General features: G+C 37.1%; 1 protein-coding gene and 1 long non-coding RNA gene across 2 annotated transcripts; one reads left to right on the top strand and one right to left on the bottom strand.

Moving 5' to 3' along the window:
* Nucleotides 1-1,234: 1,234 nt before the first annotated feature.
* On the bottom strand, nt 1,235-25,504 carry LOC131848873 (prestin). Its single transcript, XM_059198823.1, has 17 exons — nt 25,413-25,504; nt 23,559-23,659; nt 22,458-22,619; nt 21,160-21,305; nt 20,697-20,757; nt 19,171-19,247; nt 17,633-17,797; nt 17,028-17,132; nt 16,181-16,314; nt 14,830-14,992; nt 13,596-13,676; nt 12,379-12,542; nt 11,256-11,336; nt 10,055-10,178; nt 7,802-7,990; nt 2,245-2,371; nt 1,235-1,744 (listed from the first exon to the last, which is right to left on the bottom strand). Exons 1-17 carry the CDS (start codon nt 25,502-25,504, stop codon nt 1,593-1,595), a joined length of 2,124 nt encoding a protein of 707 aa, XP_059054806.1. The 3' UTR covers nt 1,235-1,592.
* Nucleotides 8,591-12,471, top strand: LOC131848874 (uncharacterized). Its single transcript, XR_009357776.1, has 3 exons — nt 8,591-8,770; nt 9,511-9,680; nt 12,295-12,471. It is a non-coding gene; the product is annotated as an uncharacterized LOC131848874 (long non-coding RNA).

Genomic DNA, 25,504 nt, shown 5'->3' with positions numbered 1-25,504 from the left:
ATAATTTGGTCAATTTGATAATTATAATAGTTTATCACCAATTTTAATACATAGGAACAATTCTGTTTCTACCAATTTCTACCATAGTGTTTTGTAACAAGTGTTCATCTTTATAAGACATTTCTATTTTTTCTCTTCAGTTCCTATAGAGCTTCAAACAAATCGAGACGAAACCGCGCGGGACGTAGGGCACTTGTATCATTTCAGATACCCGATTATTTTTTTACTGCAAGTATGCTATATATAAAAAAGTAAGAAGTGTTGGTATAACAAAAGAGTACTGAAAAGATAAAATATTTGTATTCAATACGAAATATGAGGTATTCACTACCTGAAAATATTTTTTTAATATTACATATCGTATTATCGTACATATAAATAACTATCTCTTTCACACATCGCTAAATCTTACACATATTTTATATGGCTGCTAAGTATATTCTAAAGAAATTTTATAATATTTCTAAAATGCTTAACTACCCTGTATTTGAAATTCTTATTTACTATAAAGTTTCAGACGCGATTAAAACAACGATATTAAGAATCTCTTACGGTTATTCTTTCTGATCACTAATAACAAGTAAGTACAAGTAAAGTCTACTAGTTTTCCTTTCAACTGCGACGACCCTATCGTTAACTCTTTCTACCGTCTTCTGCGATTAGAAAAAATCTGTTGCTATCAATTTCTACTATTGTACATGATAAACTGTGTCATCTCTGTTTTCTACGCCTGTTCTCCGCGAGTAGAAACGATTCTGTTTCTACCAATTTCTACCATTTTACAAGATAACAACTGTATAAGACAATAATTTTAATTACTACTTGTATTTATGTAATTAAAATAATATAATAACAAACTCACGGCACTCTCATTCTATACTTCTCATTCTTTCATAGTCATCATTACTCCATTTCATGCAGACAACTTTTTACTAAGTCTGCCTCGGTACCACTTATTTTTCTAACATCTATTTCTAATAATTGAGACACTGGTTATGTTAACACCCGATTAAAGAACCTTACAATAACAATAAGCGGTCGCATAAAGAATAAATGAGCAAATCTATTACGTTTGTACATTTTTATTAACTTCCTTTCTTTCTTTTCACTTTTATTTTACCTTATTTCCAGCTAAAATAATATTCCAGCTAATAAACACCCTATGACGTTCTCGTTCCGCGCTATATGCATCAGTATGAGCGAAAATTAATCCTTTATAGTTTCTACCATAGTTTCTACCATCTGTTTCTACCAATTTATGAATGGGTATTCAATAAAAAAATAACAATAAACGGTCGTTAAATCGCGAAAGAGCGAATCTATTATATTTGTGCATTATTATCAAGTTCCTTTTTCTCTTTCCAATTTAATTTTATCTTATTTCCGGCTAAAATAATATTCTAGCTAATAAACACACTAATATGCTCGCGTCCCGTGCGTTTCGCCTCAGTATGAGCGAAGTGTAATCCATTTTTATTTCTACCATAGTTTCTGTTTCTACCAATTTTATTGTATTGTCACGTCATTTTGACAGCGGTAACGTCTTGACGCATTTCTACTTCTGTTTCTACCAATTAATAGGGGGAGTATTGTCACGCCATAGTGACAGTGGCGGTGGCGTCTTGTCGCTTTCCCTCCAAAACTTTGTAGTACACAACTGCATCGTGGACAGTCGGGAACGTGTCCAGTTGGAGTCTATCCGACTCCAGGGTGTTATACCTCTCGATCATTTCTAGAACTGGGCCTGGAAGGAATAACAAACTGATTTTACCTAAATGCCGTTTAACTAAAATTAGTAATTCGTTTTATGGCAATTGCATTAAGATTTTACAACAAACTACCAGAGTCTGTTTTAAATCTCCCTGAAAAAAGATTCAAATATCATATAAAACACTTCCTTTGTAAAAACGCATATTATAAATTTGAAAAATATGGATTTAGTAATATGGACTCTTGAGCCCATTGCTTGTAAAGTACCATGTCAACTTTACCTCCAGGCGATTCCCCCTGATAACTGTCACTTTCCAGGTGAATTTCTCACGATGGACTAATTGACCTGACCTCATGCTCTTCTTATCATCCTTCACTGGTGCCCCGCCAGCGTAAACATATAAAAAAAAACAACTATCGGAAGTAGACTGTGTGTGCTAAACCGCTAGATCAACTAGGCCATCTGTTTGGGACTAGATGGAGCTGTGTAAATTGTCTAGTATTATAGATATAGATAGATAGATATATATTTACCATTGGCGCCAGCTAGCAGTACCGTGATGTTGCTAGCTACAAGCTCACGCTGCACAGCAACCAGGGTTTTGATCCCTGGGGCATCCACATATGATAACGCCGTAGCATCCACTATTACACACTGCACCTATAAATCAATACATTTAATAGTAAATAATAAATCAAATCAAAATATCTTTATTCATGTAGGTCTATTACAGACTTTTATGATTAAGTCTACCGTCAGCTCGGAATGTTTTCGAGATGAGACGAACTGACAAGAAACTCAGCTCGTTTTCTTTTCAAATATGGCTGTACATGTTTACAATAATACAGATTCATTTTTAAATTCTTTGTGAGCATCGCCATCTTAAACTAGGCCGGGGCTCTTGGGCACACAGAATACGGGGCCCTTTTGGAAAGTAAAAAATAAAGCTCATTGCAGCGTCAGTGAAACAACACGGTCGGTTGCTAACTGTTTATTGAAAAAGAAACCAAATACCATCCACCGTCTTAATACTAATTATTAAACTACCCTACATTTCTCCACACATAAATCAAAACAATAACATTTTTATAAAAGAGTTTCTACATACTTTTTGTATTATAAAAAACAAATAAAGGTAAATAAGTAAATAATAACAAATCGGGTATACATACTCTAATACCCTATCTAGAACAATATATTTTCTATCTATCTAAAGAAGCTACAAATTACTCAGATAATACATATCGATAAAAATACTTTATTGATACATAAGTTATAACATACAAGTAACGTAAGTCGTATAAGATATCATCTATACTATGTATATAACCTATCGGTCCTATCTATATAACTTAACTATATAACTTAAGTACAGAAAACAGAATAATGACAACATACAGTACAGTAGTTTTATACATATTATAATCATGTAACTCATACGATCGAACTCATTTCTCTATCCCTTGTTTACGTAATTCTCTTTCAAGTGCGCGCCTAGCTCGATCACTACATTGATTTGTTGGTGACAGTTGTTCACACTCTTTAATATTAGGTGAATTCATAACATCTTTCTCTTCCCCTTTTTCATTTTTACCTGTCATGGGACTCTTTAAATTTTTATCATCCGGCTCTTGTCTTTGTTGATTATCATAACTACGTCTTGATTGATTGTCATAGTCTGACAACTCATTATTACTTAAACGGGGCGTTGAAAGTCTATTTCGTTTTAAAGGCCATAATTGGTCAGAATGTCTACGACAAGCGTTTCCCGTGTTTAACTGTACTGTATAAGAAACCGGCCCCGTTTTGGATGTTATTTGGCCTTCTGTCCATTTGTCCCCACGGGAGGAATAGTCTCGAGCTATTACGCTTTCTCCAACTTCGAAAGTTCTATCCATTCCCCCAGCTTCCGCTACCTGTTTGTCTTGCGCCTGTCTAACAATATCGCTAGTATTAGGTCGCACCGCGTCTAACCTAGTACGTAGTCGACGACCTAGTAATGCGACCGCCGGAGCTACACCTGTAGTAGCGTGTTCACAGTTTCTATACTGAAAAAGAAATCGACACAAAGCTGACGTCACATCCTGACCTTCATAGATGGCTTTCTTCAGAGTCTTTTTTATGGTTTTTACAGCATTCTCTGCCGCTCCGTTGCCTTGTGGCCTATGTGGTGATGCAGTGGTATGTCTAATTGTATTTTTCTTACAGAAATCATTAAATTCGTGACTCTGAAAAGGGGGACCATTATCTGTGACTAGCTGTACTGGTAACCCAAATATTGAAAATAACTTACGAAAATACTGAATAGTGTCAATAGCGGAGGTACTACGTATTAATGCAGCATCCAACCATTTCGAATTGGCATCCACTACTACAATATAATACTTGCCATTCAATTGGGCAAAATCGGCATGTAATCGTTGCCATGGAGCTGTCGGGAACTCCCACGGATGCAACGATGAACGTGGTGGTGCGTCTCGAACGTTTCGACAAGCCTCGCACTCGCGCCCTAATCCCTCTATATCGCTGTCTATTTCAGGCCAATACACATAATGTCTGGCGATCGACTTCATTTTTATCACCCCTAAATGACCTTCATGTATTTCAGATAATATTTGTTGTTGTAATTTATTTGGTATTACAACACGATATTTGTATAGTATACAACCATGTTCCGCGTATAGGTCCGCCCGTCTATAGTAAAACGGTTTCTCAAGGTCAGTCCCGCATTCATTCGGCCACCCATACATAATGTATCCATATATTTTCGACAGTAAGGAATCATTTTTAGTAGCGAATGCTATATCTTTATAGCTGATTGGCAAGGTTTCATTTATTAAATTTAAATAATACGAGTAATTATAATTATTATGATCAAGTGTATTTAAATGTGATTTATTTTGCAATGGTAAACGCGATAAAGCATCCGCGTTACCGTTATTTTTGGAGCTTACATATTCAACTTTAAAATCATAAGCCGCCAGCTTCACAGACCATCGTTGCAGCCTACTCGCTGCCGTCTGGGGTATACCACCTTTTGGACCAAATATGTATGTCAATGGTTTATGGTCCGTTTTTAATACAAATGATCGACCATATAAAAATTGATGATGTTTTTGAACCCCGTACAGTATAGCCAACGCCTCCTTATCCAGTTGACTGTAGTTTTTTTCGGCGTCCGTAAGTGTTCGCGACGCACAGCTGATCGGCCTCTCGGTGCCGTCTGGATACCTGTGCGCTAAAACCGCACCAACTCCGTAGCTACTACTGTCTACAGCTAATAACAATGGTAATGAAGCATTATAGTGAATTAAGACTTTGTCACTCGATAAATACTGTTTAACGTCTCGAAATGTTTTCTCACATGTTTTATTCCAATCCCATGGTGTATCTTTTTTTAATAATTTGTACAAAGGATAAAGAAAAGAGCTCAAATTCGGAATAAATTTACCATAATAATTAATTAGTCCTAAAAATGCTTTTAATTGCGTCACGTTATTAGGTGGTGGTGCATTCACTATAGCCTCCACTTTCGATACATCTGGATGTAACCCATCCTTATCTATTATAAAGCCCAAATATGATACACTAGGTTGTAAAAATGAACATTTATTAATTTTAATAGTGAGACCCATTTTAGCTAATCTTTCGATTACAGCTCGCAGATTATTTATATGACTACTACGGTCAGGACCTGTAACGCAAATGTCATCTAAAAAGACGACAGTATTGGAGAGGCCACGGAGGGTCTCCTCCATGATTTTTTGAAATTTTTCGGGTACACAACTTAAACCATAAGGTGTACGTCGAAAAACAAAAGTGCCTAAGTGCGTAGATATGGCAGTTGCCGCCTGTGAACCTTCCTCTAGAGGAACCTGCATATAGGCTGTGGTAAGGTCTATTTTTGAATATTCTTTTCCTCCGCTCAAGGCAGCAAATAATTCCTCTATTCGTGGCAATGGATAATAGTCTCTTTTAAGCTTAGGATTTATTGTTGTTTTGTAGTCTCCACAAATACGTATTTCACCAGATGATTTAATTACAGGAACAATAGGTGTTCCATAATCGGAATGTTCCACAGGATATATGGAACCCTCTTTTTGCAATCGGTTCAGTTCCCGCTCAACTGCGGCGCGTAAAGCGAGCGGTACCGGCCGCGCGCGTACAAAAACCGGTTCGGTATCTGTTAGCTGTAATCGAATGGTTTTTTTACATGTACCTAAAGTATTTGTAAACACTTGCGGATATTCACATTTCAATTGATTTACAAAATTAGCCCGAAACCCGTTATCGTCTTGTTCACAAATACTATTTATATATAATTGATTAATATTGAATCGACGAATCCAACTCCTCCCTAATAATGGACGACTACCATTTTTTATAATGTATAATTTTAAATTATTTTGAGTAATATCATTAATGCAAGCGTTTACTAAAATATAACCGACAGTTTCTATCATCGATCCAGAGTATGAACATAATTTAATTCGATCCTTATGCAAGGTATAATAACAAAAAAACTTTATATAATACTCCTCATTGATGGCGGATATCTTACTGCCCGTATCGACTTCACATTTAATTACCCGATTCCCTATTTTAACGTCCACAAAATAAGGGTCATCTCCCGTAGATACGACACGTATATTATATAATTCGCCGTCCGCATCTTCGTCGATAAAATTGTGTCTCTTATTCTCTAACACTTTGCACATCACTTTCAAGTGACCTTTGCGCTGACACTTATCACATGAATAATTTTTAAAACGGCACTTATCTGCTCGATGCGGCTTACCGCATCGCCAACAACTCGTTCCCGCTGCCGCCGGCGCGCCAGCCGCGGCCGGGTGGGGCCGCGCGCTGCGCACCGCATGCAAGCCGTCGCGCGGCCGGTCCGCGCCGCCGCCGCCGAGCGCCCACACGCCGGCCGCGCCCGCGCCGGTGCCCGCGCCGCCCTCCCGGCCGCCCGCACCGCCGCTCCTGGCGCTCGCCTCGGCGTGTTTATCCGCCGCTTCCAATGCGAGAGCTAGCTCCACCGCCTTTTTATATGTTATGTCTTTCTCGGCAAACAGACGCGATCTCATGTCGTCACTACATAACCCGGACACGAACTGGTCCCGAAGGTTCTCTTCGAGCATCGACCCAAAGTTACAGGTCGTCGCCAGATGTTTCAAATTTTGCAAGTATTCCGACAACGGTTCGCCTATAGATTGCCTTCTCAATCGAAAGACATGTCTCTCTGCTATCACTGAACGTTGTGGTTCGAGGTGATCTGCCACTATTTTTTCCAACTCCGTGAATGTTTTATCTTCCGGATTTACTGGTGCACACAGATCACACATGTGTTCACCGACTTTGTAGGTGGGTTCACCGACTAACGTTATAAAAGTCGCCACTTTTAAACTATCTTTAATTTCGTTACACAACAAAAACTGTTTGACACGTCGCACGTACGCACTCCATTGTTTCGAATGTAGATCAAAAGGTTCTATTTTACCCACGGGCATTTTTACACAATTTTTAGTACTGTTTATTTATTTAGAGTTTATTTATATTAATTTTGTTTGTAAGTTGGTAATGAACTAAAATACTTTGTATTCAGATTATTTTTTAAGGTAACCCGACTCGTCGCCAATGCAGCGTCAGTGAAACAACACGGTCGGTTGCTAACTGTTTATTGAAAAAGAAACCAAATACCATCCACCGTCTTAATACTAATTATTAAACTACCATATAGCTTCAAAGGTATAAAAACAACATTATTGATTTGTAAAAAAGTGTAGTATGCCCGACAAAAATCTTTTGAGAATAAATGTGTGAAGAAAAATTGTCAGTCCTTCGGGGGCCCCTGAGAATTGGGACCCTGTGCACGGGCCCCGTGTGCCCTTATGGTAAAGACGGTATTTTTTGTGAGTAAAGATTTATCACATGCTACTGCAAAAGGAAATAGTCTAATCAGTAATTCTAACCCGAACAGACCACTCCCCACAGGCAGCATCCGATCACGAGTATGACGGATGACTCACCTATCATTGTAGATTGTTTCCAGTTACATAAAAACAGAAAAAAAAGAAAAACAATACACACTCTATTCCCAATAGTGGGGTCCCACTCGTACGACTCGCTCTTGGTGAGATTGTTGTCCTCGTCGTGGCTGACCTCTGCCGGTTTCATGTAACCGATTTTCCGGAAGAGCGTGGAACGGAACAGGTTCTTGCTGGCGAAGTTCAGACCTCCGCAGTAGTGGAAGATCTTGATTCCTGGCAACTCCTCGGCCTGGTGGCAATTACGTATATTTCTAATATACAGTGCACAATAAAATAGACTTTATTTATATTATTAAGGTCTTAACAAGAAGTATTTAATGCCAAATAAAGGACTTTAGATCAGTCAGCTCGTGATCAGACTAGTGCAACCTAGTCGAAACGTCGAGAGAGATAAATACCTTCATTTTCCATAAAATTCTTGTTAGGACCCTGGTTAATAATATAAATAATGATTAAACATGATAGTTTAAAAATAAATAAAGTACACTTTATACAAAGTCGTTTGTGTGTATCTCAGATTCACCTATATCAGCTACCAAGCAGCTTGCTTCGTAAGCTGATTTTTGTTTAAAGTCGTGAGTTTATAAACGAAATGTTTTTGTAGAAAAGTCTCTCCTATTATCCTTGTGATGATTACATTAATAGTGAAGTATTTTTATTTTTCACTATTCATTTAAAACAAAATAAAAAAGATCTATTTTCCCTTTAAAAACATTACTATATATTACACTATCATCAATATTTAATTCATAAACAGGTATGTGTACATATACATTAATAGAATTAAAAAAAAAAATTGACATCTTGACTTTCCGTTCTGTCAGTATTTCTGACATTTTAACCTAGACCTAACATTTAAAATGTGAAAATTACAGTTATAAACAATGTCTAACATTTCCGTTGCAATGTTCATTAAAATAAATAAATTATAACCACAGACAAGAGAATATTACACAGTGTAACCATAAACTAAATTCAACTTTAACATGCATTTATTTACAGACAGACGGTAAGTATGAAAAATATTATTAAATTAATGACTTGAACATTATTGGTCTGTTCTTATTGAATTGTAATAGATCTACATGAGTGAAGTTATTTTGATTTTAAATTTGGTAAATTATTAGTGAATTCACCACGACAGTTTGACTGGCCTTGACTCCTCTCCATATAAGAATATTTTCTAAAATAACTAAACTCGATGAAAAGCTAAGGAAAATAATTAGACAGGTTATCTTTAAACAAGATTTTTTTGTAACGATTTTTGTTCTTAGTTATTAATTTCAGAATTTTCCTCATTATAAATAAATAAATAACCCCGGACAATTAACACACACCATCTAGTCCCACGGTCAGCAGAGCTTGTGTTATGGGTACTAGAAAACTGATATAAATACTTTAGATTTTTTTGTAAATACATACATAATATACATATAAAACACCCAGACGGATACAAACAATCATACTCATGAATACAAATGTTTGCACCGTGCGACGAATCGAACCCGCGACCATTGGTAGTAGAGTCGTGCTAAAGCGGTAAACCACCGAGAGAGTCAAAATTATAAAGTTTGCTTTCTCTTAACGTTAGGAAAAAAGAAATTGAAATTATAATGTAAAAAACTTGACGTTCATAAGCGGCTAAAATGTCCTACATGAATAAATGATTTTTGAATTTGAATTTGAATCTAATAAATATGAATATTATATAAAATTTTCGTGAATTTTACTCGTGTTCTTGCGTTTCAGCTGCCCGTACGCGCTGGGATACCAAATCAGCTTTTTAGGACTTCTCACATTGTGTATATATGTTATTTTTAACATAATTTTGATGACCTCTATACAGTTTATAATATTATCTATACGGGAAGACAGAGAGATGGAGATGATAAGCAGGGGCGTGTTAATGTCGGAGTAAAGTAATATGACCATCGAAACAGTATTTGTAGTTTTTTTTTTAAAAGTAATAACTGTGGACAATTCACATAGCGCCATCTAGACTAGAGCGAATTTTGTGTTTTTTTTTAGTGTATGATAAGGGACAAAACAGTATATATGATAAGGGAATGATGCACCCGCCTGCACTAACGGTTTACACTGACGGGGCACCAGTGGAGGATGATAGGATGAACATGAAGTCAGGCCAGTTAGCGCATCGTGATAAATTCATCGGGTATTTATCTAGTTAGCAGGACAGGACACCGTGCGAGGAATCGCATTCAGGAACCATTGGAAGTAAAGGTGTATGCTAAATCGCTAGACCTAGAGTACTCGTAAATACTAAGAGACTTACCGCCCGATACCGCTTTATGTCTAAGTAGAGGTCCGTATTTAATATACGGCCCAGGAGACAAGTGTAGGGTTTCTGGGAGCGGCAGAATAGTGCCCCAACACTCGCCGCCAGGCCCGCGCCAAGTCTGCCGAAGAAGAAAAACAATCATCATTACATAGTATATATAAAACAAAGTCGCTGTCGCCGTCTGTCCGTCCCTGTGTATGCTTAACTCTTTAAAACTACGCAACGGATTTTGAAGCGGTTTTATTTTAATAGAGTTAGTTATTCTACAGGAAGGTTTATATATATAATACATGTACACCCCGGTGAAGCCGGGGCGAGTAACTAGTAATATACAAACTAATTACAATTAATCGATACTAATATTATAAAGCTGAAGAGTTTGTTTGTCTAACTACTTGTGATATTCATATTGTGTTGGACAGTCCATTTGTCGAGGAAGGCTTTAAGCTATATAACATTACGCTACGACCAATAGGAGCGGAGCTGCAATGAAAAATATTCCAAGAGCCCCACCTTTTGGAATATTTAAAATGAAACGCAGACGAAGTTGCGCGGGTCAGCTAGTATTATAATAATAATAATCGGCTGTACCATTTCATTATCAACCAAATAGACTCTTTAAAAAGCACTTCTGAATAGTCATATTTTTTATTCTACCACTCTGTTTTATCTATCTATATATATATTAAGTTAATTAACAGACACCAGACAAAGGCGAAATCTTGTAGGACAATAACAGAATGGTATCCACCAGATGAAATACAAAATACAAATAGTCTTTATTCAAACAAAATCAATACAAGCACTTTTGAATAGTTATGTTTTTGATTCTACCACTCATTCGGAATGCAGATTCATAACAAGAAGAACGAGCAAGAAATTTGTGTGTTGCTATTTTGAATAGACGTTTTTTTATAGAAATAATTACACAATAACAAGTCAGAGGCATACGATAATCAACATAGAAACCGCTAATAATTTTTTTGTCTGTCTGTCAATATTCTTGCTAATCTCTGAAACGACTGGGCCGAGTTTGACAGGACTTTCACTAGCAGATAGCTATAATTAGCTAATTATATCATCAGTAACTACAGTTTTAAGTAAACTGCCATTATCCATCCACCCGTTGCTATAAAATTTCGCGTTTATAATATTAGAAGAAAAAATTAAACTCTTGATTTTCTAGAAGACTTACCCAATGTCGATATTGACGAGAACAGTAACTAGGAAGGTCACCAGCCACACCACGGCGTCCAGTTTGCTTAACTTCCAGAACCTGCCACAGATAAACAATCTTATATATAAAATTCTAGTGTCACAATGTTAGTTACCATACTCCTCTGAAACGGATTGACCGATTTTTATGAAATTTGTATGCATATTTAGTTGGCCTGAGCCTTACTATCTATTTTTCATACCCTTAAGTGATAAGGGTTAACCACAAGTAACATTTTGTTTTGGACAATTTTTTTTAATAATGTTTTTTTTTTATTGGGCTGTTGTCAGGTGCATGGACCTATATCTATTGTTCTCGCCCTTTTCAAAGTCCGCTACCTAGACTCGTCAGGGACAAGAATTGAAGGATATTCTTAGGAGCGATGGTTTTTATCTCCTCAGAATAGAGTGTATACTTTCCAAAGGAGATATTTCGTTTACTGTGGGCTACAACCACATAGGATGTGTAGTGGCGTTTCCTCTTCATTTTGGCAAAATCTGCAAATTTTTGTTGTGCATAGGCTTTAGGTTTGACATATGTTTAGATAGATAGATAGATAAATAGCTAAGCTAATAGCTTCAACATTTACAACAATACAAATATTCGCCTCATATTCAGGGGGCATGCAAATTATAATTCATAACAATTACCTTTACAATTAAAATTGACGACCTCGGTGGTCTAGCGGTCAAGCACACCGCTTTGCGTCCGATGGTCGCGGGTTCGATTCCTCGCACGGCACAAACATTTGTATTCATGAGTATGATTGTTTGTATCGGTCTGGGTGTTTTCTATGTATAATATGTATGTATTTACGAAAAAAAAATATCTATGTATATGTATCAGTTATCTAGTACCCATAACACAAGCTCTAGCTAGCTTAACTTGGGTCTAGATGGCGCTGTGTAAATAAAAAAAAAAAAATTACAGAAATAAGAATATCAGATGTCAGGTCAATTCCCGCAAAGAGTAACAACATTTTTTAACGAGACATTTGTTCAATTTATTCAATTTGCAGTGTCCTATGTCCTGTATATAGGCGACGATTCTATCAGGTGAACCGACATGTTTGCTAATTCAATATATCTCGAAATTTACTAACCTGGGTAACTCCTTCACTTGTATGAACATCCCTTTGAGGGACACGACTATGATGCTGGCCAGGACACATCTTGGTAGCTGCTCGAAGAACGGCCCTACCCACAGCAACACGCAGAGGATGAGCAGGGCTGACACCAGTGAGGTTATGTTGGTTTTACTGCCAGCCTGTGAGGAGAGATTTTTACATATCAGTTAAAAAAAGAAAAGATAAAAGGTAACTACTGAAAGAAAGAAAGTTTTTTAACAAATTCAAATCTGCCACTTAAGAACACAAAGAAACAAATGTCAAACCCGTTCATTAGCAGTTATAATTAGATTTTAAAATTAAATACACATATATACTATATAAAATAATAAAAATAATATATTAAACATCTGTAAACATTTACACATGCCGTGGCTACCAGTAATAAAATCAACACTATATAACACTGAACTTCTTGCAAACTATAATAAAATAAATAACTTAATAGTGTATTTCTTGGGGGTCGCTCAATTAAATAAAATAAAACATAAAACGACAGTTGAGAACATAAAATAGATTGAAAAATAAAAATAAAATTAAAGCAAACGATCAGTCAGTTGAAAGTCAAATGATTGTTATTATGTGATAGCCGGTGATATATTCGTTTAGTACACCGTCTCACTTCCGATCGCGGGTTCGATTCCTCGCACGGCTTAAATCCAGTGTAGAATCATCACGACTCTGTGTTGAGTGTTCACGTTACTAATAAGCCATACAGCACACTATCAAATAAACTTACTAATGTAGTGCAATCATTCCACCTCACTACCTAGTTCCTACTCACTACCTAGATACTACAGGAAACAAATAAAGTAGAGATACTTCATGACATCATATATAAGGCAACTAATGGAGTCTCCAAACTTCGCCTTCGATAGATCCCCCGTCCAATTTAATCGGGATCGCAACTGCGACCGCTTGAGCAGGGGTTCGAACTCCTCGTAGTGCCTTCAGACTAAAGTCTGTATCCATCAGATGGGAATTGTCCTTCAGCCGCTCCATAAGTTCTTCCTTTGGTTTGGAGTGCCATCTGCACTCGCCCCTATCGTCCGGTGAAGCTGTAAAGGCCAGCTGCGGCCAACAGTATTAGAGTAGTCCAATAAATTTTATTGGCACAAATATTCAGTGTGTGAGTTTTATATAATTCTGCTGTCTTCTATATAATATCCAATGAACTTTGGGTATATTCTTACCTGATATTGTATGTAAGATCTGGATAAGCTGGCACAGAACGGTGCACAGCAGAAGAACGAACCAAAAACGTTGCTAGCACCCTGAAGAAGTAAATTATATAAATATGTATAACTCAAAGGTGACTGACATAGTGATCTATCAACGCACAGCCCAAACCACTGGACGGATAGGGCTGAAATTTGGCATGCAGATAGATGTTATGACGTAGGCATCCGCTAAGAAAGGATTTTGATTAATTCTACCCCCAAAGGGATAAAATAGGGGATGAAAGTTTGTATGAACCTTTGTCAATTTTAAACCGATCGGGCTGAGACTTTGCATGCGTAAAGCTACTACGACGTAGGCACCCCCTAAGAAAGGATTTTGTTAAATTCCACCCCTAAGGGGATAAATTAACGCGAGCGAAGCCGCGGGCAAAAGTTAGTCCATAATAAACTTTATATGTGTCCGCGACTTCGTCCGCGTAAAATTACCATACTTCCACATAACCTTTCATCTCTCCTTCATTAAAAAGTTTATGACCTTTGTCAGGGTCTAGACTATCTGTGTACCAAATTTCATTTAAATCGGTTCAGTGGTTTCGGCGTAAAAGCAAGACGGACAGAGCTACTTTCGCATTTATAATATTAGCACAGATAACTTACAACAATATGATATTAGTAAGGATAAGGATTAAATCGTAAAATCGTGCTACAAAAACTGTTTGTCTGTTCCTTTTTTAATATTTCACGTAAAAATGGCTGTAAGAATTAGGATGAAACAAAATAATATGATGTTAAATATAGCAGTTAGTTTTGTGAATATTTGTAATACGCTATCTACAATTGAAGTGTCTGTTTCTAATTAACAGATTTTCAGTGAATGCATGTCATCATCCATAATTTTTCTTTGTCTGTCTGTACGCTATTGCTAATCTCTGAAACTCTGCGTGACTGATTTGGAAGAGACCTTCATTCGTAGATATCTAATATTATAAAGAGTAACTTAAGCTATAAAATAATAAAAAAAAATCTGTTTATTTGTTTTTTTAATCTCTGAAACGGCTGGACCTATTTTGACGAAACTTTCACTCGTAGATACCTAATATTATAAGAAGTTACATTTATATAAAAAACATGTTAAATTCCACGTAGGCGCAGTCGCAGGTAACAGTTGGTTATTAATAAATTACTAGCAAATTTTGTGTGGATATTAAGTTTTTGCCCCACGTAATAATATATAGATTCCACTTACCAAAGCTAAGAGTTCCTGGTTGGCGTCGATCTCGTATTTCTCCTTGGACGCGAAGATCAGCGCCATGGACATGGTGATGGTATAGGTCACTATGGTGATTGTGAACACGTCGATGGCTATGCTGGGGAACAGCTCAACTGGTGGCACTTGAGGTACTGGCAGTCTGGACGGGAGGACAGTTTTTTAGTTTTTTTTACAACAAAATGATGGCATGGTAAGTTTTTTTTTTTTAAGGTAGATAATGAAATGGTGCTCCCGCCTGCGCTAACGGTTTACGCTGGCAGGGCACCAGTAGAGGATGATAAGATGAGCATGTGGTCAGGTCAGTTAGCCCATTGTGACAAATTCACCAAGAATTTATCACGATGGTTTCCAGGGGGAGCCGCGTGGAGGTCAACCTGACATGGTACATTGCTAGCAATAAGATCATCAGTCCACATTACTAACAATCCTACTACCCTTTCCCCCCCTATGGTAAGTGATTATCAACAGGTCCACTGGTGGCACTTGAGGTACTGGCAGTCTAGATGGGAGAAAAGTTTGTAATTTTTTTTATAGCATAGGGGCAAACGGCTCATCTGCACCTGGAGTACAGGGACTCTGGACGAGAGAACTTTTTGTCAAGTTTTTTATAGCATAGTTGTATCAGTTATCTACCCATAACAGAAGTCTAGATGGCGCTGTGTGAGTTGTCCTGAGATTATTTATATATTAATACTAGCTGTCCCGGCAAACGTTGTTTTGCCATATAAATTAATAACGCCATAAAAAAATAGGGGTTGATGATAGAAGGGTGAAAATTTAGGATTGTATGTATTTTTGTATGTTGTATCATAAAAAAAAAGAAACTAAAAATTTTGTCTAAAAAATAAAAAATAAAAATTAAGGGTGGACTACCCCTAACATTTAGGGGGATGAAAAATAGATGTTGGCCGATTCTCAGACCTACCCAATACGCTCACAAAATTTCATGAGAATCGGTCGGTTTCGGAGGAGTATGGGAACGAACTGTGACACGAGAATTTTATATATAAGATATTTATATTCCTGACATGTCTTATTTATATTAATGCACCGCCAACAATATTTCTCTGCACCACTCATGGTTGCCTGGTAGATAACGCCGCACGGTGTTAAGTCCGCCATATGTACACATTGTTTTTGTGCATTAAAGTTAAATAAATAAATAATTATTATACATAGAAAACACCTAGACCGTTACAAACAATCATATTCATGAACACACATGTTTGTACAGTGTGAAGAACCCGCGACCATCTGAAGTAAAGCGGTGTGCTAACCCGCTAGACCACCGAGGTCGTCATATCAAAATTTGAAAAATATCACTCACCCAGTGGGTATGTTTCCGACCAGATTGATGCCGTACTGCTCCTCCAAACCACAGAACTTGGATACAATAGTGCCTATAACTATGGCCAGTAACTCTATAGGCACCGGCACGCGGCTTCGCTTGCTCACCCATGGCTGCCAACATAAAAATAACAACTCTTCTATTAGTTTACGTCCTCACATTACATAGTACCACCATCGTGGCACGCCGTCACGACATATGCTGAGCGTAGACCTATTTGGTACTATCAAAAGTAATTTAAAAGTATATAATGTAACTTAAAATTTAAAATTAATTTAATTATATTGCTATGTACCAAATACACAATTTACTTTCTCTCTTTCTTTCTATAAATATATTTAAGTTCAGTGTAAAATAGTCTACGCCCCGCCACCACGTCGAATGTACGCGTTACTAATAAGCCAAGTAGCACACTATCAAATAAACTTACTAATCTATACATATAAATAAAATTGGAGTGTCTGTTTGTAATATTGAAAGAACTGTTTTTTACTGCATGCATATGAATATAAATACGGTATATACACCAAAATAACATTTTTACAATTTTTGTCTGTCTTGTTTGTTCTGGCTAATCTCTGAAATGGCTAGACCGATTTTGACGGAACTTTTACTGGCAGGTGATGTAATAAGGAGTAACTTAGGCTACTTTTATTTTAGAAAAATAAGGTAAATTCCACGCGGACGAAGTCGCGGTTACAGGTAGTGTACAATAAATAGTATAATTATTACACCAGTGTACTCGCTACCTAGATACTACAATATACAATAAACAAATAAATTATATAGCCCAGGAACATGATCATTTGGGTAAATAAATAGTTACCTTGAGCAGTTCGTTGTTGAATGCGATGATGAAGCAGGTGATGACGGAGATGATCACTGCGGCTACATTCAAGTTCGGTAGGTTCTTGCTCACTTCCACCACTGTCTGGGGATGAATAGGTGGTGTTAATGGAAGTGCTTTTTGCTATTTCAATTACTTGGTCAGGACCGCTTAATAAGATAGAGGAATACCACAGAAGAGGTGCTTAGATGGGAAGATGAGATTCGTAAAATAGCTGGAGGACTGGATAGCAGATGCCAATCGATCTGATCGAACCGTCCAATTCAAATGGGGATCGAAATTACGACGGCCTGAGCCGTGGTTCGAACCCCTAGTGGTGCCCTCAGACTAAAGTCGTATCTGTCAGGCGGCAGTTGGCCTTCAGCCGCTCCATAAGTCCTTCCGCGGGTTGGAGTGCCATCTGCACTCGCTCTCTATCGTCTGGCGAAGCTGTAAAGGCCAGTTGCGGCTAACAGTATTAGAGTAATCCGAAAAAAAAAACGCGCACACACTCAAACACACACACACAAACACACAATATATATATTATATACGCACACACGCACATACTTATAAAAACACACACAAATATTTGCAACACTTACAAAAATGACTTTATAGTTCCCGGAGAGCTTGGGTATCTTGACCCCGAACAGATCCTTGAGCTGAGAAGCGAGGACGTGGAAGGAAGCTGCCGTGGTAAATCCTGACACCAGCGGCTCCGACAGCAGAGACGACACCGCACCAAGTCGCAGCATCCACATCAACATCTGGAAGAAACAAAAAGGTGTTAATTTCTCTTCCGCATAGACATAGAAATAGAAATAATCTTTATTCAAATAAACTCATTACAAGCACTTTTGAATAGTCATATTTTGATTCTACCACTCATTCGGAATGCAGATTCATCACAAGAAGAATGAGCAAGAAACTTGTGTGTTGCTCTTTTTAATAGATGTTTTTTTTATATAAATAATTACAGTATAACAAGTAAGAGGCATGCGATAATCAACATAGAAATCGCTACGCACTCATTATTAATAAGTGCTATGGATTTAAAGTTTTTCTATGAAAACATTATTATCGTTAACGAATTCTTCAATTTTATAGTAAACTTTTTTTGCAAAGGAACTGTTTTATTTGACATTTAAATCTTTTTTCTGGCAGATTTATAACAGACTCTGGTATTTTATTGTAAAACCTTACGCAATTGCCATAAAACGAATTACTAACTTTAGCCAAACGACATTTAGGTAAAATCAGTTTGTTATTGTTACGTAAGCTTTTATTGGTGCAATCACTAACTCTTTTGAAACTGTCTTATAGTCATAAGTCATACTTATAGTTTACTTGATAATTAACTTTAGATATCTATCAGTCATTGAGTGAATATTCCGGAATATTATCGACAATCGGAATTGGAAATAGAAATAGAAATAGAAACAGAAACAGAAACAGAAACAGAAACAGAAACAGAAACAGAAATAGAAATAATCTTTATTCAAATAAACTTAATATAAGCACTTTTGAATAGTCAAGTTTTTTTATTCTACCGCTTATTCGGAATGCAGATCACAAGAAGAATAAGCAAGAAACTTGTGTGTTGCTCTTTTAAATAAATAATTTTAACTGGAGTTCTGAAATATGTATAAAGAGCGATTCTTTGTAATAGAATTGAACTATTATTTATTTAATAAATAGTAATAATCTTTATTCATATAAACGTAACATAAGCACTTTGAATAGTCACATTTTTTGATTCCACCTCTTATTCAGAACGCAGATTCATCACAAGAAGAATGAGAAAGAAACTTGTGTGTTGGTTTAAGTAGATTTACATTAACAAGGATTAGGCATGCGACCATCAACTTAGAAACCGCTACGCACTTAATCTCTGTTCAATCAGATAAAATTGTCAGCGCTATGAATTTTAAGTTAGATATTTTCTAAAAAAACATTTATAAATTCTTAAATCTTGTAATAAGCTTTTTAATATTTTTTTAAATAATTGATAATATTAATTAGAAATATAAAATTAATTACAAAATTATTTAACGTCAGTCAATTTTGAACTTACGACCTTTGGAAACTAAGTCCAGATTGGAACCTCAAGAAAATCAAACTCAAAATCTGTATTTATTACCTGAAATATTCCGACAGAGAGGCACACTATACTGAGTACTTGTAGTGGCGTGTACTGTACTGCATCCAGGGTTGCCACTGTTGGTAAAAACAAAATTATATTGCAGGGTTGTCAATTGTTCTAATGCCATCTCGTGACAAACACCGTGTGGTCGTTTAGTGGTAGGGTTGTCAATTGTTCTAATGCCATCTCGTGACAAACACCGTGTGGTCGTTTAGTGGTAGGGTTGTCAATTGTTCTAATGCCATCTCGTGACAAACACCGTGTGGTCGTTTAGTGGTAGGGTTGTCAATTGTTCTAACTCCACCTCTTAACTCCGGCAATGGAGCTCATCTCGTAGGTACACCGTGTGGTCTTTTAGTGGGTAAGGTAAAGATCCCGTACCCTGTAATCCTCTATGGCATTTTGGATGTCGAATACATACAAACTCTCGAATATATATGTTAGATATATCAACTCTATGTACTAGTAAAAGTCTGTATTATAATAAAATAACAACTCTATAACATTAATTTAACTATGTCTCTAACACAATTCACTTTAGCAAATAAAATACAACCAGCACATCCTGTGCTCAAAGAATGCCGCGGCCTACAAAAACCCTCCCTTTTATACAGAGAAGATATGAGTGGGGGTTATATGCAACTAGTTTAACGATACCGAGTAATAATGAAACTACCTTCTTTTAATATTAAATAACAGATTTTTCGACAATATCGATGTGAACCCTAACATATATAACTACCTAGCTGACCCGTACAACTGCGTGTGCATCACACTTACTTGACACTTATCATTACATTTTACCCAATTTACATAATAAATCTTTTTAAGATTATAGCCCATGTGTAATTCTGAAGTATAACCTATATTACGCTTTTGTAGTTTTTGCGTGAAAGTTTTTTTTTTCCCGTTTTTAATAATTGTTCATGTCCTTTATATGTTATAGTATACCCAATTTACATGACAATAAAGTGTTATAATTTAATTACTGCTAAGTTTCATTAAAATCCATTCAGTAGTTTTTGCGTGAAAGAGTAACAAACATCCATCTATACTCACAAACTTTCCCGTTTGTAATAATAATAAGACTAGTTGACCAGCGCAACTTCATTTGCATCACACTTATTTAACATTTATCATTATAGTATACCTAATTTACATGATAAATCTTCTTAAATTATAGCATATGTGTTATTCTGAAGTCTAAGCTATATTACTGTAAAGTTTCATCAAAATCCGATCAGTAGTTTTTGCGTGAAAGAGTAACAAACATCCACCTATCATAATCACAAACTATCGCGTTTATAATATTATTAAGATAGGATGTGTTATTCTGAAGTATAAACTATATTACTGTAAAGTTTTATCAAAATCGGATCAGCAGTTTTTACGTGAAAGAGAAACAAACATCCATCCATTCACAGTACTACTCATTCATACTCACAATCTTTGTGTTTATCACATTAGTAAAAAATAAGATATCAAACATAATATATATATATACGAAATAAAGATATAGTAACCTGAATTTATGTCTGTTGAATTTGATAAGTCCATATGCATTGTTGCGTGTTGAGTGACTACCTGTAAACAGAAGACGAAGAAATAAGACGGCGATACAGTCTATCTCCCTCATACACCTGCTAGTTTATTCTAGAAACTAATTCCGATTGAATAATATAAAATTTTTATAATCTTGACTAACAAGATATTAAATTCATGTTTTTTGTTCAATTACAAAACCAACCGATATCTAATATTCGTTTTATTATTACTACCTACTCGCCCCGGCTTCGCACGGGTATACATGTATTATACATATAAACCTTCCTCTAGAATCACTATTTACTAAAAAAAACCGCTTCAAAATCCGTTGCGTAGTTTTAAAGATTTAAGCATACCTAGGGACAGACAGCGACAGCGTCTTGTTTTACACTATGTAATGATAGTATAGATTTTACTATTGTATATTAATGTATTACGAACCTTTCCCGCCATCAGACAGGCGACAGCAAAAGTCCCCATGGAGACATGGGGCGAGGTCCCGAAGACCACGTATACCAGCACTGGAAAGAATGCCATGTACAGGCCGACGATGGGCGGAACTTCTGCTAGTAACGCATACGCCATGCCTGATGAAAATAACAAGAAGTTGATGCAAGTAGAATGGCAAACAAGTCGACCATCGAACTGATGGTAAGTTTTTTTATGGATGATAATGAAATGATGCATCAGCCTGCGCTAACAGTTTACGCTGGCGGGGCACCAGCGAAGAGTGAAGAAATGATAATGAAGTCAGGTCAGTTAGAACGTCGTGGTAAATTGCCATTTCCATTTTCAGGGCAAACCGTGGGGAGTACTGACATTGTTCATCGCTAGAAATGTGGTTATTGGTTTAAATTACTAACAATTCCCTTCCCCCCGGCTGTAGGAGTAGGTACTACGTGCGCATTGCCGATTTCATTTTTATACTATTCCAAGGGGAACCTGGTAACTACCGTGATAACATACTACTGAGGGGGGAAGGGGATTGTCAGTAATGTGGATTGATGATCTTATTGCTAGCAATGAACCATGTCAGGTTGACCTCCACGCGGAAAACACCTGGAAACCATCGTGATAAATTCTTGGTGAATTTGTCACGATGGGCTCACTGTCCTGACCTCATGTTTATCTTATCATCCTCCACTGGTGCCCAGCCAGCGTAAACCGTCAACGCAGGCGGGTGCATCATTCCATTGTCATTCATAAAAGTATACTGCTGAAATTGCCAAGATGGGTTGACAGATCTGATTTCATATTCATCTTATAATTCTCCACTGGTGCCCCGCCAGCGTATACATTTGCGCAGGCGGTGCACCAGTCCAATAAAGAAACCCTCCTGCATCCTTATTAGATACGCAGATAAATTATTTATTCACCAATTACAAACATAGCAGTGTTACAGAAAAAATAAGGTAATAAGAAGTACATATAACCGTCAGATAGGTTTTATCCATGATTGGTACCACCATCATCTGCTTCTTCCTTAATTGGTACCATCATCATCATCTGCTTCTTCCTTAATATAACCGTCAGATAGGTTTTATACATAATTGGTATCATCTGCTTCTTTCTTAATTGGTACCACCATCATCTGCTTCTTCCTTATCAATTTACGATGGTCATATATTATTGGTCGGCGTAATATGTTTTTCTCTTCCCTTCAACCCTGGTACCACCAATGTGGTATACAAAAAACTCCTTTCATACCAGGTACCACCAATGTGGTACAAAAAACTTACCTTGGGGTATGTGCATCACAGCTGTAGTAGCCCCGGCGACTAGGTCTCCCACCAGGTCTCGTTTGAAACTGTACTTCGGCAGCCATCTTGCTATCGGCAGGGAGTTCACGATACATTCTCCGAATCCGCAGTTGTTCACTACCTTCTTGCATTGATATCGCACTGTTGACAATATGAATGAAGCTTTTTTAAATAAAATATAGGTACAAAATTTCCCAAATTTAATGGCAGGTAAATATGATAATGTATATGAAACAAATGTATTTTTTAATAAAAAAATATTGAGGGTTTTGGGCTATTGTCAGATGTTAAGACCTGTAGCACTGCGACCTGCATAGATCTATTATGCTCGCTCTTTTTCAAAGCAACCTAACCAAGAGGCCTTCCATTAATCACGTGATCTTTATTAAGCATTTTTTAAAAAAAGATCACGTGATTTTCCCCCTTGGTGATACGTGGGGACGTTTAAAACTACCCACACCCCCCTCCCAACATCAAGTGTATTTTTGGCACCTACAAAGAATCTTAAAATTTTTAAAATATTATCTTTAAATACAGGTATAAGGTATAATCGTATTATATTCTGAAATTAAGGACCATGATAAAAATGTCTAGACAGAAGGGTTGCAGATTGTTTTTGATTGGCATAAAATAAATACACGTGATGTCTTACAAGCTAACCCCCCCCCCCCCCCCACCCCACCCCCCCATGTCGTGATTTTTGTCAAACCCGTCCTTCCCCTTTCAAGACTCACGTGATAACGGACGGCCCCCAATCAATCGGGGACAACAATTGAAGGATATTCATAGGAGCGAGGGTTTTTATCTCCTCAGGGTATAGTGTATACTTTCCTAAGGATATATTTCGTTTATGCATGAGTGGGCTCAAAGCACATATTAGAATGCGTAAATAAAAGTGTAATATATAAAAATAAACCTTAGGAATACACATAAAGAAGTAAAACATAGGCCAAAGGACGTCGCCACAAAGAAAGCGACAGATATTAATTTAAAAATAAATATATATATATACAGGTATTTAGACAAAGATGCATTTGCAGATACGCCTGATGCTACAGAACCTTAGGTAGTCGTACTCACATGGCTTCTCTGGTACTTGATAGTCAGCATCTTTATTAAGTATATCTTGTTGATAAACTCTTCTCACTATGTTGAACTGCTGACTGGATCGCGCCTGTGCCCTGGTGGCAAAAAAAGAAGAAATTTAGAATACATTATCTTACCATGTGCGTTCTTTTTATCATGTGGAAAAATCCTCAAAAGACCATCACCCCGGCAGAGAGGTGACGAGGGGGTGTATGGGATTCTTAACCACTAGAACACCACTCGGTGTATCTATAAGCGCCATCTACCACGACTTCAGCAGCGTTGGCCAGCCGTATAGATGGCGTAGAGCAGGCCCTATCACGTTGTTGTTTTTTTCTTAAGGATGATAATGGAATGGTGCACCCTGCGCTAGCGGTTTATGCTGGCGGGGCACCAATTAAGTATGATAAGATAAGCATGAGGTCAGGATAGTTGGTGGTGGTAAATTTACCATGAGTTTATCACGACAGTTTCCAGGGGAACCACGTGGACTTCAACCAATGGACTTATTAGTCCACATTACTAATAAAGCCCTTCTCCTTTTCTGTTTCATTGTTAGGGCGACCTACTTCGCCCTATTCAATTATGGAAGCATGTACATACACGCGCCTCCGGGTCCATTTAGTTGGGGCGTTGCTTTACATAATCTTTACAGAACTGCTGATAGCATCTACGTATCTAGCACTACGGGTATCACGTTATCATGTGAAATCCGTGATACAACTCATGCCTGTTCTAGAGGACTAAGATGTCATGCCACTTATCCTGAAATTTCATTACCTACCCTCTTTATTTGCAAAGCCTCGTCAGTGGCGGGATGAGGGGGTGCGTGGGAGTTATTATCATGTGGAAAAATCTTCGCAAGACGATCCTCTCTCAGAGGGGTAACGAGGGGATGTGTGGGACTTTTAGCCACTAAAAAACTACACGGTGTACCTAAAAGCGCCATTGCTAGAGTCGCGTGGTTGCATTACCTAATTTGCACTGAAGCGCGATGGTTATCCTCACCACTGAAGCGTTATATATGATGTGATGAGGTGTCGCTACATAATATATTGTTTATTGTACTATCTAGATCAGAGGTTCCCAAACATTTTTGTGTCGTAGACCCCTTGCCATATTTTTCTTTCTTTTCCCATCCCATTGCCATATTCTTCTTATTTTTTTTCTTTGTAGTAATAGTCCCATACAGTTGCCATAAAAATATAAATTAAAAAAGATAAAAATATTTATTTTGATTCTTTCAAATTAAATATTTGTTTTTTATTGATTTTTTGTAAATTTCTAATTGTAATAAAGTTTAGTGTTAAAAACAAGATTACCGCTGTCGTAGACCCCTTGCAGTTTGTCATAGACCTCTGAGGGTCGATATAGACCACTTTGGGAATCACTGATCTAGATAGTGAGTATACCAGTGAAATAATTGTACGATTTATTATTAGTGAGTTTATTTGGTAGTGTGCTACATGGCTTATTGGTAACGCGTTCATTCGACGCGGAGGCGGGACGTAGACTGTTTTACGTATAACTTAAATCTATGTTAGTGGAGACGTAAACTAATGGAAGGGTCTTAAGATCTTGTTCTTAGAGATTGTTCTTAGAAATATTACATGTGTAGGCACAACATTCTACAATCGAAATATAGCTTACGAAGCAAGCTGTTTGCCGGCTGATATATGCACCCACGCAGAGTTTTTTTACTTTGGTAATTAGGTGAGACTAAGGTATCCTGCAGATGAGATTTTACAGTCTACCTCTGGGAATTCGTTCCGATCGAGGATCAAACTGGGAACATTCATTTAAATGAACCCCTATTGTCGATGTGGTAGGTATACATAATGGACTTGCCAGTCATCATCAGAGTCTTCATCCTGAAGCAGCGGTCGGTTCTCACTGTTGAAATCATTGTCGAATACCAAAAATGTTTTTTTCATGCGCAT

This window comes from Achroia grisella, unplaced genomic scaffold (assembly GCF_030625045.1).
Source record: "Achroia grisella isolate CSIRO2021 unplaced genomic scaffold, CSIRO_AGI_Agris_v1 utg598, whole genome shotgun sequence".
Classification (NCBI taxonomy): domain Eukaryota; kingdom Metazoa; phylum Arthropoda; class Insecta; order Lepidoptera; family Pyralidae; genus Achroia; species Achroia grisella.
Note: the sequence above shows the minus strand (reverse complement) of the source record. Positions and strands in the feature narration are given on the sequence as shown.